Source organism: Calypte anna, chromosome 15 (assembly GCF_003957555.1).
Source record: "Calypte anna isolate BGI_N300 chromosome 15, bCalAnn1_v1.p, whole genome shotgun sequence".
Classification (NCBI taxonomy): domain Eukaryota; kingdom Metazoa; phylum Chordata; class Aves; order Apodiformes; family Trochilidae; genus Calypte; species Calypte anna.
Genome location: NC_044261.1, coordinates 8,003,462 through 8,018,071, shown reverse-complemented (window position 1 = coordinate 8,018,071; position 14,610 = coordinate 8,003,462). Strand labels below are relative to the sequence as shown.

Sequence of the window (14,610 nt, the reverse complement as noted above, 5' to 3'; positions counted from 1 at the left end):
TTTGTAGCTGAGACATATTTGAAATGTAGGTCAGGCTGTCCATTTGCAGTAGAGGTGGGAGGCAGATTCAGTCATGGTTTCAGCTCTGTGATGCCTCCTTGGGCTGTCTGGGATGGGGGAAGGCTCTTTGTTGTATCTGAATTTTGCTGGTGTTGCTAAAAAACCCTAGATCCCCACAGAGATATGCATACATTGTTTTAAGAATGTGGGTTTGCTGTTCAAATTTTATTTAGCTCAGGTTTGTTGCACTGAACTGCATTTGTTTGCTTACCTGCAGAGCCATAGGGCTTGGACTATCAGCACTGATGTGTTCACAATGCAGAGCTTTGAAAGCTTGTGTTTTTAAGCACCTCTCTTTATCTTGAGCAGGGCTGTTATGTTCAGAGAAATGGTTCTTCCATCTTTTGAAGAAGTTTCTCTCTTTGCAGATAAGGCAAATTGAAGGCTAGGTTTTATTTTGGTTTGCATTGCTTTAAAAACTTGTTACAGAGATGGCTGTGGAAGGAAAGACTCTTGTAATGCCAAATGAGGCAATGAGTGCCAGAATAATTGATGGAAGCCAAATATATAAGCAGAGAGGAAGGACTGTGTGCTGGTTTGAGATACCCAGCTGAGACCTGCAAGATCTCAGCAGTTTCCTGCTCTACCACAAGCCTGTGGTATGACTTGGCAATTACTTCATCTTCAAGTTCCTCCTCTGCTTTTAAAGGAAATAGAGAAAGATGGAGATAACATTTCCTTACATTACTGGACTGTCCAGGCAGCAGTATCGTGGGAGGAGAGATTGATATTTCAGATTGTCAAAGCTGTCTTGGCAGCCAGGTGCCTGAGCCAGTGAATGAACAACAAAAGCTTGCAGAACTTGAGTGTGGGGTTGGTTTATTTTCTTAATTAATGTAGGAAACATCCTTACCCTTTCAGAGAGCTGAGCCACTGAATATTTAAAGATCAAGCAGGTTAGCCACTTCTCTATAGAGTACAATGGAGGAGTGTCTGATCCAAGCAGCAATTAATTTTATAGACCCACAAGTATTCTGTTTTTCCACAAATACTAACTTCCCAAAAGTGCTTACAGTCACTTAAGCAATGCAGCTTCCCAGAAATGGGATAATTCCCTTTGATCTGCAGTAGCATAGGAGAAATTACTTTGAAATGAACACAGCACTTGATGTGAGGCTCTCTTCTCTCACTAACTGGACAGGAATTGCAGATAAAAAGTTGTCCTTGCTGGCTCTTTGGAGGACTTCACCTGGGGCTCATTGCACTGAGCTGGGAGGATATAGGGCCAATGGTTATAAGGACCAAGGGCTGGTATGTGGGGTGGGACACACTGTTTGCTCTTCTCTGTTATGCCTGAGGCTGTCACCCTCATGAAATCTGCACCACTTTCAGTTTTGCACCAGCATTGCTGTGGTGGGGACCAGAGCCAGGCCCATGGGTGCAGATCTTCTCACCCCCTTCCTGGCTGACTCCTGAAAGAGTCCCACAGAGCTAGGATGCTCCGTGAGAAGGGGGATTGTAATTTTGAAGCAACTCTCAGGAGCTTCTCCAGGGAGCTGCCTGGAAATTTCTGGCCTGGGTCTGTCACTTGCTGCTGGTACTGTGGAGGAGGAACTGATGCAGTGGGCGAGGTGGGGGCTGAGTTTGGCTGTCCCTGCCCAAAGCAGAAGTGCAGAGGGGCTTGGGTGTTTTTTCTGTAAGCTGGGACAAGTTGCTGGCACAGTTCTAGGTGAGCAGCCCTCCCTGGCATGCCAAATTTCCCTCTCTAACCCCACTGCCTGGGTGTCCTTTCAACAGCAAGAGCACACGGACATCCTGCGCAGCCTCCGCTTCACTTTGGCCTTCGTCCACTACGTGATGGAAATTGCTGCCCTTAAAGGCAGCTCCAGTGAGATGGGCAGCTCAGTGACCTCTGAGTACCATCTCCAGGAGAGCCTGGTGGCAGACCAGATCAGCCTTCTCAGCCGGGAGTGGAGGTAAGCACCAGGGAGAAGCCACCCAGCTCCTGGGTCTTCTGTCACAGCCTCCCACCCCCCCACAACCCTGCGTACCATTGAATCCCAAAAGTCCTTCAGGACTTCTCCACACTTCCCTGTGGATAGGTTGGCATTGCAATGTGATTTCTTTGCAGCTATGCAGAGCAGCTCGTGCTGTACCTGAAGGTAGCAGAGCTTCTGTCCTCGGGGCTGCAGATGGCCATAGAGCAGATCAAAGCTGGCAAGCTCTGCCTCTCCTCCACTGTCAAGCAAGGTAAGAGACCACTGGGCACAAAGGACTTGGCCTGGAATGGAAGTATGAAAAATATGACACAGGCTGAGGAGGGGGTTGAGTGAGTGTGAACCCCCTCTGGTGTGGCCACTGCTTTATTTCTTACTGTCCCTTTGCACAGCTAGGTCTTATTTATATGCAAGGAGGGGATTGTTTGTGTCTTCATGTTGCTGTTTAGGTCTTAACAGCTCTTGCTCATGGCCCTGTGAGAATCTCCACTAATGAGTGCAAGGGGAATGTATCTTATCTGATTCCTTGTACAGTTCTATCACAGGTGCTTGTTTGTACTTGATGTAAGTCCAACTTAATTACACAGTGCATGTCCTAGGAAGTGCTTACTTGGCAAATGGAGACCTGTCTTGGCAGTGATGATTTTTCAAGTGAAACAGAAACACAGGAAGTAAAATACTGGTAATGCCAGAGTCACTTCTTTGCTAGTGTTATGGCCTTACATTTGCACCCGACTGGCTGGCTTCTGATCTGAGCTGGCTGTGAGTCAGTGGTTAGAAAAAAAATAATTATAAAACCTACTGCTGTAATATTATTGAGGGAGCTTTTTTGAAGTACTTGACACATCAGCTGCCTTTTCCAAGAGTCTTTGAAAGTATTAATGCTGCCTTGGGATGAGGTGTAAAAAACTACAAGTTAAATACAATGAATAGACACATGTAGCAGGCAGTATGGAGTATGACCCAGAGCTTGAGCTGTGCATCTTTCATGTGTTCAGGCTGACAGGAAAATTGTCATAACACAAATAAATTATTCCTTTTCAGGGCAGATTGCAGCTTCCAGATTCTTCATGTAGTTTGTCCTTCAGTGTGTGGGAGTTGGGCAAGGCTGCCTCTTCTTGTTTCTTTCCCCACAGAATGCTGCTCCCTTGAGGTTTTTCAGGGCACAGTGAGGACATGAGGGTTTTCCGAGGTACTTCAGTCCCACACATACATGGGAAAACTAGGGAAGCATGAAAAGAAACTGCCCTGGAGTGACTTTGCACAGTGTGTGCCAGACAGGGTCCCTTACCCACAGCCATCCTCTTTTTCCTGATAATTTGGGCACAGCTCAGAGCTCTAATTTAATTCTGTGGAGGAAATTATTACTGTATTTGTTTCTTGCTTTGTTTCTTGGTTTTTAAATAGTCTTCCTTCACTGTTTTCTTGTGGGGGTTTTCATTTCACCCTCCTAATGTCACCCACAAGCTTTAGGGTTCCCACTCCCTCTCAAATTCATTCTGATCCAGGGTGATCTGATAGTCTGACCCTGCAGAGTTACCTTTTTGTGCCTCAGTCCTTTTCTCTGAAGAAGAGTTACAGCAGCCTTTTTTTTTTTTTCTGGAAGCTGCCCTTCTCTGGCTTTCTATAGCCTTGTCTCTGCCTGGGAAGGCAACATTTAGTTGCAAGGCCTGGCTGTCAGGTGAGGTTTCTCCTCTGCATCACAGCTGAGAGAGGCTGCTTCAGGGATGGGTTAATTTGCCTCCCCCAGGAGCAAATCCTGCAGTGTGCACATATGATACTCATCAGATGTTGGTGGGAGTTTGTACTCACTGCTTTGTATAGATCATGCCATGAAGCTGGGGAGACTCAAGTCTGTGGCATCACTTGCTGGTTTGGATTGTTATTTAATCCCCCAGAATCACATTTGATTCCTGATTCTCTGTCCCATAACAATCCCATGGAGCTGCTGTTGTTCAGGGAAGGAGATTGGCCTTTCACAGGCATCTGTGTCTTTTCTTTCTGGGACAGCAGCATCTCAAGAGAGATTCTCTTGCTTAGTCAGTGCTGCTCACCCACACTGAGCTCCAGCAGCTACCACGTGAGAATCATGGACTTCTTTATGGCACATCATCACCTATCAAGTAGCAGAAGCTTTGTATCTGGCACGTCTGTTGCTTCTGGTGGTGTGTGAGACATCTTGCATGCTGCAAACTGCTCCCTGCCCTCTTGCAGCTGAAGGAAACAAAAGTAGACCTGGCCTCAGGTGAACTAGGCATATGAGTAGGTGTTGCCACACGTGGGCTTGTTACTGGTGAGGGTGGCAAAGGAAAAGGAAAAAAAAAAACCTGTTAGTGTAGCAAGTTCTTCCCAGCCAATCTTTCTCTTGGCTTTAACACAACCCCATTGTCCTGAAATTATTCATTTGTGGTCCCGTGCATGGAGGTTGAGAGGCACAGGGGGAACTGAAAGTAGCACCTAAAGCATTTCTTTCCTTTACTTTAGTTGTGAAGAAACTGAATGAACTTTATAAGTCCAGTGTATCATCCTGCCACTGCCTCAACATGAGACTCCAGAGGTTCTTCTTGGACAAGCAGAAACTGATGGATCGGATCAACAGCATCACAGCTGAGAAGCTCATCTTCAGCTATGCTGTGCAAATGGTAAGCACAACACAGGGTCTGGGAGCAGGGCTAGGGAAGAGCAAGTGTCAGGCATTAACAGTTCCTGCTGGTGACCTTAGCAGATGGTTTCATTCATGGTGCTGCATGCTGGGAGATGTTTGTGCAACTGAGGGGCCACACTGGGAAAGCTGGGTCTGGTCAGGGAGTAACTTCTTTGTTGTCTGAAGGTGCAATCTGCAGCCCTGGATGAGATGTTCCACCACAGAGAGGACTGTGCACAGAGGTACCACAAAGCTCTGCTGCTGATGGAGGGGCTCCTGAACATCATCACTGAACAGGGGGACATAGAAAACGTCAGTAAATGTGAGTGTTTGGTGACTTTTTTTTTTTCCTCAGTAAACCTATTGAGTTTTTCTAGCTGCATGGATCAGAAATTTTAGTAGCCAGCTACTTTGGCTATGTCTTGGTGGACATAGCAGTGACCTCTTGGTTTTTTACAGCCCCTAGCAGCCTGTCCTCCTGGTTTCCCAGCAGGAAAGCTGTTTGAAATGTAGGTCCCTGCTCTGAGCTGTATTTTGAGAGCTTCCCATGCACAGCGATCGCCAGGGCTCTGTTGAAGCTTTTGATGTGTTAAAGATTTTGCTGAAGGAAGTGGTCTGGCAACAGCAGAAGCCTGGGTTTGGTTTCCAGCTGGAACCATCCAGCTGATTGCCCAGAGTGCCTGGGAACGTGGAACTGCCTTGGCTGTCAGGCAGAGATGTCCAAGCAAACACAGTGAGGGCTCTTTCCAACACATCTTCTGAGACAGGACTGCTCTCCTGTCCATTTCCCCAGCCCCAGGGCTGGCTGAGAAAGCAGCAGACAAATGGTTCTGTCATCAGCATGTACTAGCAGTTCCAGTGAAAGCTGAACACTTACCTGGTTGCTGTTTGGCTTCCTCTCCCAGGGACAGATGGACCCCTCTGTCTGCAGCTCTGAGCTGGCACCTCTCCTGTGCTGTCCCTTTGCAAAATGTGGAGTGGAAAGGACTGACCTTGCTTGTTCTGAGCACACTTTTCCCTGCCCTTCTGGCAGTTTGATCACCTCAGGGGAGGTGGGCAGAGGGGCTGGGGCTGGCTCTCCTCTATTAGAGCAGCTGGGCTTGGTGCAGCATGGCTGAGAGGAAAGGGCACAGCTGGCACACCAGGGCTCTGCTCTGCTGGCTACCAAATGCCTGTCTTGGGCCACTGTCCAGAGAGCTGCCAGGACACTTTAGTCCTCCACGTAGGCAGAACTCTGATAGGTAGTGAGAGCAGAGATTTCTGGCTCATGAGCAATCAGTCAGTTAATTATCACCAACTTTCAAGCTGAAGTGTCTCACTGAAGGAGAGCAAGGGGAGATTGGCAGCCATGTGTTAGACAGGAGGTATAAGCCAATGGGGGAATACAAAGTAGTTTTCATTGAAGTTGTTCTTGCCAAACCTAAATCACATCTTTTGTCCAGAGGTACAGTTAATGTGTCTAATAGATTTCTTTTCCCAGTTGATACCCTGGTATTCCATGTGTTACTTAATTTTCCAGCTTCCTGATTGAGCTGTTCCCCTGCAGGCTGCAGGGGGTGTGTGTTTCAGTGTAGGTCTCAGGTATGATAACTTATTTCTAAAAAGTAAAATGATGAACCAAGAAACACAACAGCTCTTCCTGTGAGAGGAATTCCACCAAACATTTAGCTTTTGAGAGAGTCTTGGTCTCAGGCAATGAGAATCTGGCACTGACTCTGCTGGGTTGGGCTCAGTCTCTCAGTTGTAAGCCATGACAAATGGTACCAGAGACCTTGAGTCATCTTGCCTTCTGGCAAAAGCCACTTCAATAACTAAAAGTGAATAAATTGTTCCCAGCAGATGGTGGTTCTTTATAACATCTTGGGACTTTTGTCAGAACTCCTGCCTCCTGGCTTTCATTATTGGATCTCTGATTATTCAGCCTTTTACCTTGTCCCTTCCCAGCGTGGTGTTTGTGGTCAGGTCCTCACCTAGTCTAAGTCACTCCATGGTGATAATTCTTGAACAGAATTTGAATTTTTTTTTTTTTTTTATTTCAATCTCCAGCACGTTTTGGTAGTCTTTACATTAGCAGGAAAATGATAAGTTGTTTTCTTATTGTTTCTCTCTCCCAGGTAAGCTGTGCATTGAGCGCAGGCTGTCAGCTCTGCTGTCGGGGTTCTGTGCCTGATTTCAGTGGTCTTGTTCCTCATGCACCTCGCCCCAGCTGATCCCTTTGTTTCCAACAGCCTGCTGCTGCAGTGGGAAACGAGTTTAGCAGTAGGAGGAGACCTGGAGGATTGAACTGCTCCAAATGTTTTGTGTTTTTGACATTCTGGGAAGTTTGTTCCACAGACTTGGATTCCTTTTTTAGGATTGTGTGACTGCAGCAAGCACCAACACTTCCCTGCCCAAAGGCCTGGGCGAAGATGTAGTCACTGTGGAAAGGTTTCCCTCACTGGCAGAGGGGAGGAAGGATGAAAATCTGCTTCTCCCCAGCACCTTGAAGGATAAGACTGCTGCCTACCCCTCTTGCTTAAGAACAGGGTATTCCAGTGCTGTGTCCATTGCAGGCAATGGATGTGCTGAAACTGCTGGCTTCAGTTAAAGTTGGAGGGTGTCATTCAGAAATCAAGGCCAGTTTGTGTACTTTCCCCCACCCCCAGCTGAGAGCCAGGCATCTTCAAGCTTCCTGGCCACCCAAGGCTTCTCTCCTTTGTCCCTTCCCATATGTCTTTATGTCTTGGAGTGCTTACTGAATGGCAGAGAGGAGGGAGAAGGTGCTGCAGAAGCAGCTTCTACCTTCTACAGACTCAGCAAACAAGGCAGAGGACACGCTGCTGCGGGGAAGTTTGCATCTCCCGTGGCTGCCATGCAGATTGATTGCCTCAAAGAGACTGCGGAGGAGACAGGAGTACAACAGAAAGTGGAATGTTCCTTCCAATGTGTTCTTAAGAAGCCAAGATGAATCTCTTCCTCCCTTGGTCCCCAAGCTCAGCGGGATCAACATGAAAGACTCCTGGCTGTTCGGCTCAGCCTGTCAGTACATATCCACCAGGAGGAAGCCCTGGCACTCTCCTGCTTTCAGCTCTTGCTCCATAACCCCTTTCCTGAACCCTCTTCCCATCCCAAACTGAAAACACTAGCTTTGTGAATCAAAGGAGCACTTTACACACTATGGGAACTTTGAGAAGTTGACTTTGCATCACACGACAACCCAGGAACATCACGACTGTTAGGAATGCTGTTGTTATTATTCCTTTCCTTGCTTCCTGGTTGTTTCATTGCACTACGTGTGTGCATATATTAATATGTATTCCTGAGGGTGAATATATATTGATATATCTATGGTTTGTGTGTAACTGTACGTATTTAACTGTACTGTATCTTGTGAGTGTGAGGCAAAAAAGCACTGCAGAGTCTGTGCTGTTCCTCCTCCACACCAGGCAAAGCTGACTTGCAGTCTGGCAGTACCAAGGTGTGTTGTGTTTTGTTGTTTGTGTTTTTAGTTTTTTTTTAATTTAAATGTTCTTAAAAAGGACAGTCAATATAAAGCTCCATGCTTTTTAAGAGCTCAAGAACAGATGTTAAAACCCTACACACAATTCGAAATGCATTTTTTTAAGAAGTTTTATTTGCTGCTTCGTTTGTTGTTGGTTTTTTTTATATATAAAGAAATCTTGTAGTGTTCAGTTTTATGTTCAGCATTTCTTTTAAGGAGACTCTAGCCAAATGAGACTGTGGGTGTGAGTGGCTCGAGTTCTGGTCGAGGCTTTGGATGCTGTGAGCATGTGGGTGAGAGGAGAGCTGGCTGCCTTTCCCTCTGTCTGAGTGCGCGTGTGTGTCTTTAATTTATCAGAGTCATGGCAGTATTTTGGTAGCTCTGGGCAGAAAAGTATCTTCAAAAGCAACTTGAAACCTCAGGCTTTGGGTTTTTTTTTTGGGATCTCCAAATATTTTGCACGTGGTGGTAAAGTCCTCGTTGCTTTTTTTTTTTTCTCTCTCAATTCGGGCACGTCCGGTGTGATACATCACAAGGGGTTCAGGAGTAACTTGATTTGCTTTGTTCCAGCATCATTGGATGAACAAGGCAACGTGGGTGTTTCTGATCACAGAGCAGAAATACAGATAAGAAAATTTTAAAATACTTCAGGTTGCCCCATCTAGGGAAGTTTTAAGTGTAGCTTTCACAAGTGCTTCAGTATTGGGCTCGTGTTACACTGTACATTCACAGCCTGCTGCTTCTGTGGCCGTTTTGCTTGTGCCTGGGGAAAAAAAAAAAAAAAAAAAGAGGGGAAAAAAAAGAAAAAAAGGCAAAAACAACCAACCAACTCCCCCAGCCTGTGGCCAGAAATGCCAAGGAGACACAGACTGCTTCTGAAAGGCTTTTACCAGTTCTGCAAAGGGCTGTGCTGCAGGTGGGAGTGGTGCACTGGGAGGCAGCACGAAAGCACTAAAGCCAGGACTGACTCTGCAATACAGACACCTGCTATGTACCCAGGACCCCCCCAGCACCCTCCTGGGACCCCCGAGCCTGCACCCACAGCCTCCTGCCAAGGGGAAGCCCAGCCTGGGATCCACACGTCTGCTGCAGATCCCCGTGTGTGGCAAGCTCAGCACTAACCTTCCAGCTGTACTTAATTACTTGAATGTATCAAAATTGTCCACATTCAATGTATACAAGTATATATTGCTCCAAAAAAATTGTGGTTTACAGACCTACAACCAATATATATATGTGTTTGTGTATATACATACAAGGATATGTGTGTGTGTGTGTGGATGTATATAGATACACACACAAATGCAAACGTGTATATATGTGTTTTCTCTCAATACTTGAAACTTAGCCACTGTGCTTGAATAAAAAAAATAAAAAAAAAAATACAAAAAAACCCACACACACAAAAAAAAAACCAACCCCAAATTGGGGAGGAAAAAAAAAAATAAAAAAGAAAAAAACAAATCAGAAAGGTGATTTATTTTGCCATCACTTTGGTGACTTTCTTTTTTATCTAACTGCATGTAGCGTGAAACCAACTTTTTTTGGTGAAAAATATTTATTGCTTTGTAGACAATAAGGTATGCAAAAAAAAAAAAAAAAAAGGAAAAAAAAAAATCCCTCAAAACCCACCCATTGTTGAAGTTGCTAGTGTAGTGTCCACCTGCTGTTGTCATGGCTTTGTTACTGTTGCAACGTTTGTGTCTGGCGTCTTTAATAGATTTGAAGAAAACCTCAGTCTAATAAACACGTTATCTTCAGGTTTGTGAGAGCGTATGATGATGTTCTTTATAAGGTAATGCTTGGTATTTTGTCAACATTTTTTTATTTGTGTTTGTGTGACTTTTTTTTTTTTTTTTTTGGCTTTAAATTGTACAACACCAATTTAAGAAAATAAAATTGATTTGAAATTGTTAGTCGCCTGTTGTCTCTGCTTTGTAGTTCCAGTTACTGTGGTACCTGAGTGTAGGTTTTGTTGTGGTGTTTTTGTAAGACTTATCAGTTATGCTTTGCAAATTTCAGCTTTTGTTTAACCAACAGAGTCAGGAAGGTATGAAAAAGTCACTGAATATGGCAAGAAGTACAATAAGGATTCTGTGAGCACTGGTCCTGACTTTGGGTGTAAGAGAGGCAATTTAATCCCTGCTCCTTCTGAATCAGAATAATCTATGACAAAAAGCTAAGATCTGCTCTGAGACATGAGAAGAGTCTGAATTAAGACATTCAGTCCTTCCACTCTTACAGAAACTTAGGCAACAGAGGTGTAAGCTTTCAGGAGGGAAACAATTCCAGTAAACACTTCCCAAAAAGCCACTTGCTGGCCTGTGCATGTTCCTGGACATGAGCATCCCTGGGGAGAGTCCTGCCTGCTCACCCCTGTGTGACTCTGCAGCACCCCATACACTTACTGGGCTGTGTTGTTTTTTGGTAAGAAAAGACCCTGTTTCAAAATCTTAATTTACCAGGAACTGGAATTGTTTTTTTCGTGTTCATCTCTATTTATAACTTCTCTTTCCTGCCCCTGCCTTTCCCACCTCGTGTTTGCTCCGTGAGAATGGTCCTGCCTGGAAATGCTGAGCTCCAGCTGGTTGTTGACACTGACTCACAGGCAGAATCAATTCCTTTTCCCTGCAGAGCTGCCCCACGCTGTGTTGGTGTTGGGAACAGCTCTGGGAAGCTTCATCTTGATGTGCATTGTGCAGCACAAGCTGGGCCAGACCCCATGGCAGCCCTTGGAAAGCTGCTCAGAGCTAAACAGATACAAACGGTGCCGGTGCTCAAAGTCTGGCAGCTCAGCACTCTTGGATCTTTGGTTTTTAGGGTTTGGTAGAGGGGGTTGCGTTGTTGGTTTGTGGGGTCTTTTTGTATCATGTAAATCCCTTGTTTGTGAAAAAAAGGGTGCGTGTGTGTTCTCTGCAGGGTGAGATTGTAGTAAAGAATATACATATACAGGTCTCTGGTCCTGAGGGTAAGAGAGGGGTTTTTTTGAAGCTGCCTGTGAAGAAGTTTAAAGGTTCAGGTGGAAAAGCTGCAGCCAAATGAAAGGTGGCTCAGTGTGTGTCACATGTCCCCATGGATAGAGAATGCTCTGCTGAATCCATGGGACTCTTTTCATGGGCAGCAGAGCAAAGGGAGAACATGCTAGTGGGGAAGACTTAAACAACAGAAATCAACACTCTCTTCTAAAGCATGGGGCCTGAATAGTTTAAAAAGCCCCAGTGAACATTGCCCAACTTTCTGGATGTGTACTGTGACATTATGCTGCTGTTGATTCTAGGAGAAAATAAACCCAAGCAGTGCTTCCAGGGCATTTGGCTGTGTTCCCGTATTTTATATTTAGTCGTTGGGTATGTACGTCAGCAAAAACCTGCTCATTCAACTCTGAAAGATCAGAGGTGGCTTAGTGACATCAAGGAAGGAGAAATGGGTGGGTGTGTGTTGAACCAAGGCGATACAAAGATCAAATATTCCGCTTCTAGTGACCAGGCTCTTTCACAGCTTTATTTCAGGAGGAGTTAACTCCTTCACAGCATCCTGTGGCTCTTCAGCCTTTAACTTTTGTTTCTCCTCCTGCAGCGTCACCTTGTGGCTGGTCTGAGAGCACCCTCTGGTGTGCTGGCCCAGGGTCCTGCTCACCAAACAGGGTGAGTAGCTGTAGTTAAGGCTGTAGGGGTTTTGCTGAAGGAGGGGAAGGGCTGTCTGGCAGGCAGGCAATGTGCTAGCAGAGCTCTCTCTGCAGGGCAGGAGCTGCTGCCCGCCAGACAAATTCTAGTGGTTGGATTTATTTAAATTTATTACCATATATGTAGTGCTGGTGATGGGTGCCATTCCCTGGATGAGGAATGGCACGTAGTGTGAGGATACAAACTTCCCTGGGATGTTTCTGTTCTAAAAGCAGCGTTTTGAGGGACAATAGCATCAGGACCAGCACCTCCCTCCTCCCCCCTCCTGGGAACTGAAACCTGGCAGGGGGGTTGAATGCTTTCAGAAAACATGGTAAATCAGGGATTTCTAAGAATGAGTTTAAGGAAATAATGTCATACTGGGAGCACATGGGGAAGGGAGAACACTTGATTTGGTTTCAAACAGGAATATTCTCCACATCTGGAAGAGTTCACAGTGCTTCTCCTTTGTGTTCTGTGTGCTTGTTTCCAGACAGTGTCCTGGTCCAGAAGTGTTGGGGAGCTGCAGGCTAAGATTCTCCTCATCCCTTGAAGTGCAGCACGTCTCCAGCTCCCAAAATGGAGGTAAACAGCCTCTTAATTATAGCATAGAATTTCTAGTGCCATGCAGCAAAGAATATGTCCAAATGGTAAAAGGCTGACATCTCAAACTTGCTTGGGATTTGTTTTTCCAGCTCTGCAATGAAGTCTTTCTGCTGCAGGTCTCAGGATCTGTGCTAATCCTCAGCCCTGAGCCCTCTGAGGGGACAGAAGGGCTGTGAGTTTCCATCATCTGTTGGAGTCGGTGGCTACAGCTGATTGCTGAGGATGCTGCATTCCCCACCCCAGCCCTGAAACTCATTAAAAATCCATTGAGCAGGGTTTTTTTCTGCCCTTCAGCAGAAAATAGTTTGAAGAAAATGTCCTTCAAAAGACAACATTGCTTTAGAGCCGGTTTTTTTGTTGTTGTTGATTTAAAAGAACTACACTTCTCTGAAAATTTAAAGCAAATCCTCTTGAAATAAATACCTCCTTTTTCAAAGAGGGCCTTGGGGAGGAAAGATGAGAAAGCTGCTGGGGTCACAGTGCCACAGCAGAGAGGGAACAGGCTGCTCGGGGAGGGGGAGGCCAGCGGGGACAGACCCAAGTGCTGTGGGGTGGGAGGAGGGGTCCCCCAGCCTGGAGCTGGAGCTGATGCTCAGCAGTTCCCGCCAGGGAGATGTTGGGGGAGCCCCAGAGTACGCAGAGAGGAACCGACAGCCGGAGAGGACGAGGCGATTGGCGCTGCCTGAGCCCCATCTGCAGGCGGCTGCTGCCCGGGCACCGCAACCGGGAGCGGGGTTGGGGATGGGAGCGGGGCTGGGAAGGGAAGAGGGGCTGGGGATGGGAGAAGAGCTGAGGATGGGAGAGGGACTGGGGATGGGAGGGGGGCTGGGGAGGGGAGAGGGGCTGGGGATGGGAGAAGAGCTGAGGATGGGAGAGGGACTGGGGATGGGAGAGGGACTGGGGCTGGGGAGAGTGGCTGGGATGGGAGAAGAGCTGGGGATGGGAGAGGGACTGGGGAGGGGGGCTGGGGACAGGAGGAGGGTTGGGGACAGGAGCGGGGCTGTCATCGTCCCCCCCGCTCTCCCAGCCCGCGCTGGACGTGTCCTCTTCCCTCCCCGGAGCCGCGGCCCTGGTGATCCGAGCCTGAGAGGGAGCAGTGCAAGGGGAACGGCCCCAGAGATGCTTTGAAGGAGCCTCTGCGAGAGCTCTTATAAGCCCCCAGTCTGGGGTGAGGACTGATACCCGTGTCAGCATGGAAATGCAATTCATACGCCCCCGAAGATGCCTGCTCTCGAATCCTGCAGCTGTTTGGGTACAGTCCCAAGCTGTGCCAGGGGAGGTTTAGATTGGATATTAGGAAAACACTTCTTCACTGAAAGAGAAATTAAACACTGGCACAGGCTGCCCAGCGAGGTGGCTGAATCACCATCTTTGGAGCTGTTTAAAAGATGTGTAGATGTGGAGCTGAGGGACATGGTTTAGCATCAGACTTGGCAGGGTTGGGTTAATGGTTGGACTCAATGATCTTAAAGGTCTTGTCCAACCAGAACGATTCTATGACTGACAGAGGTGTCATTTTGAGTCCCCAGATGCACCCAGGAAGCTTTCAGGAGGCTGATTTCACTGCTGAGTATACTTGATGGCAGCACTCTCACCCAAGGCCAGGCAGATGTGCCATTCAATGTCCTTTAATTTTATTGGTCCCATTAAACGTGCACGAAATGTTCTGCTCCTCACACAGTCAGTGGGCAACTTCGTGAGCTGTTTGCACAAATTCTGATTTAATCCAGGGTATGTGGTTGAAAGGAACGAACCCCCTTGTTAATTTAATTCCTGCAGATGTCAGGTGCTCACGTTGTGCATTGCAAATCAAACCCAAGTGAGTGTGAGGGCTTTGCAGAGCCCACCCGGTGACCTGCAATTGGACCTTCTGCACCACACCAGAAACTGCAGCCATGTCTCTGCCACCTTGTTGCTTGAGATACACGTCCTGGAGGGGCTGTCTCCCTGGGGCTGACTCCCCCAGAACTGGCCAGCAGTGGCAGCTCTGTCAAGCCACTTTGATTTCTCCTTGCCTTTGGTAGCTACCTGGTTAAAGATGAAATAGATGAAGGAAAAAGAAAGAGGCAGCAGGTGCTGTGGCAGGTGGAGAGCAGGTTGCTGCCTGTGCTGAAGCTCCTTTGCTGCTCTTGCTCAAGGTTTTTCCCCCATGGGGTATTCATGTAAGTTTTTCTCTTGCCTTACTGCTGTTTTTCTGTATAGACTTGGGCCTTCTACACT

At 46.9% G+C, this 14,610-nt stretch overlaps 1 protein-coding gene across 10 annotated transcripts in view; it reads left to right on the top strand.

The window, feature by feature from the left end:
* Positions 1-12,718, top strand: part of ULK1 (unc-51 like autophagy activating kinase 1) — a 96,399-nt gene extending 83,681 nt beyond the window's left edge. For 4 of the 10 annotated variants that reach the window (XM_030460438.1, XM_030460435.1, XM_030460431.1 and 1 more), the window contains 7 exons: positions 1,798-1,976; positions 2,132-2,250; positions 4,482-4,639; positions 4,828-4,963; positions 11,699-11,766; positions 12,278-12,369; positions 12,480-12,718. In XM_030460438.1, the coding sequence (XP_030316298.1) occupies positions 1,798-1,976; positions 2,132-2,250; positions 4,482-4,639; positions 4,828-4,963; positions 11,699-11,766; positions 12,278-12,337 (720 nt within the window). In that variant the 3' untranslated portion in view covers positions 12,338-12,369; positions 12,480-12,718. Of the gene's footprint in view, positions 1-1,797; positions 1,977-2,131; positions 2,251-4,481; positions 4,640-4,827; positions 4,964-6,755; positions 9,516-11,698; positions 11,767-12,277; positions 12,370-12,479 lie in introns of those variants that run through there. The other 6 variants (XM_030460439.1, XM_030460433.1, XM_030460436.1 and 3 more) reach the window with 4 other exon arrangements.
* Positions 12,719-14,610: the final 1,892 nt, after the last annotated feature.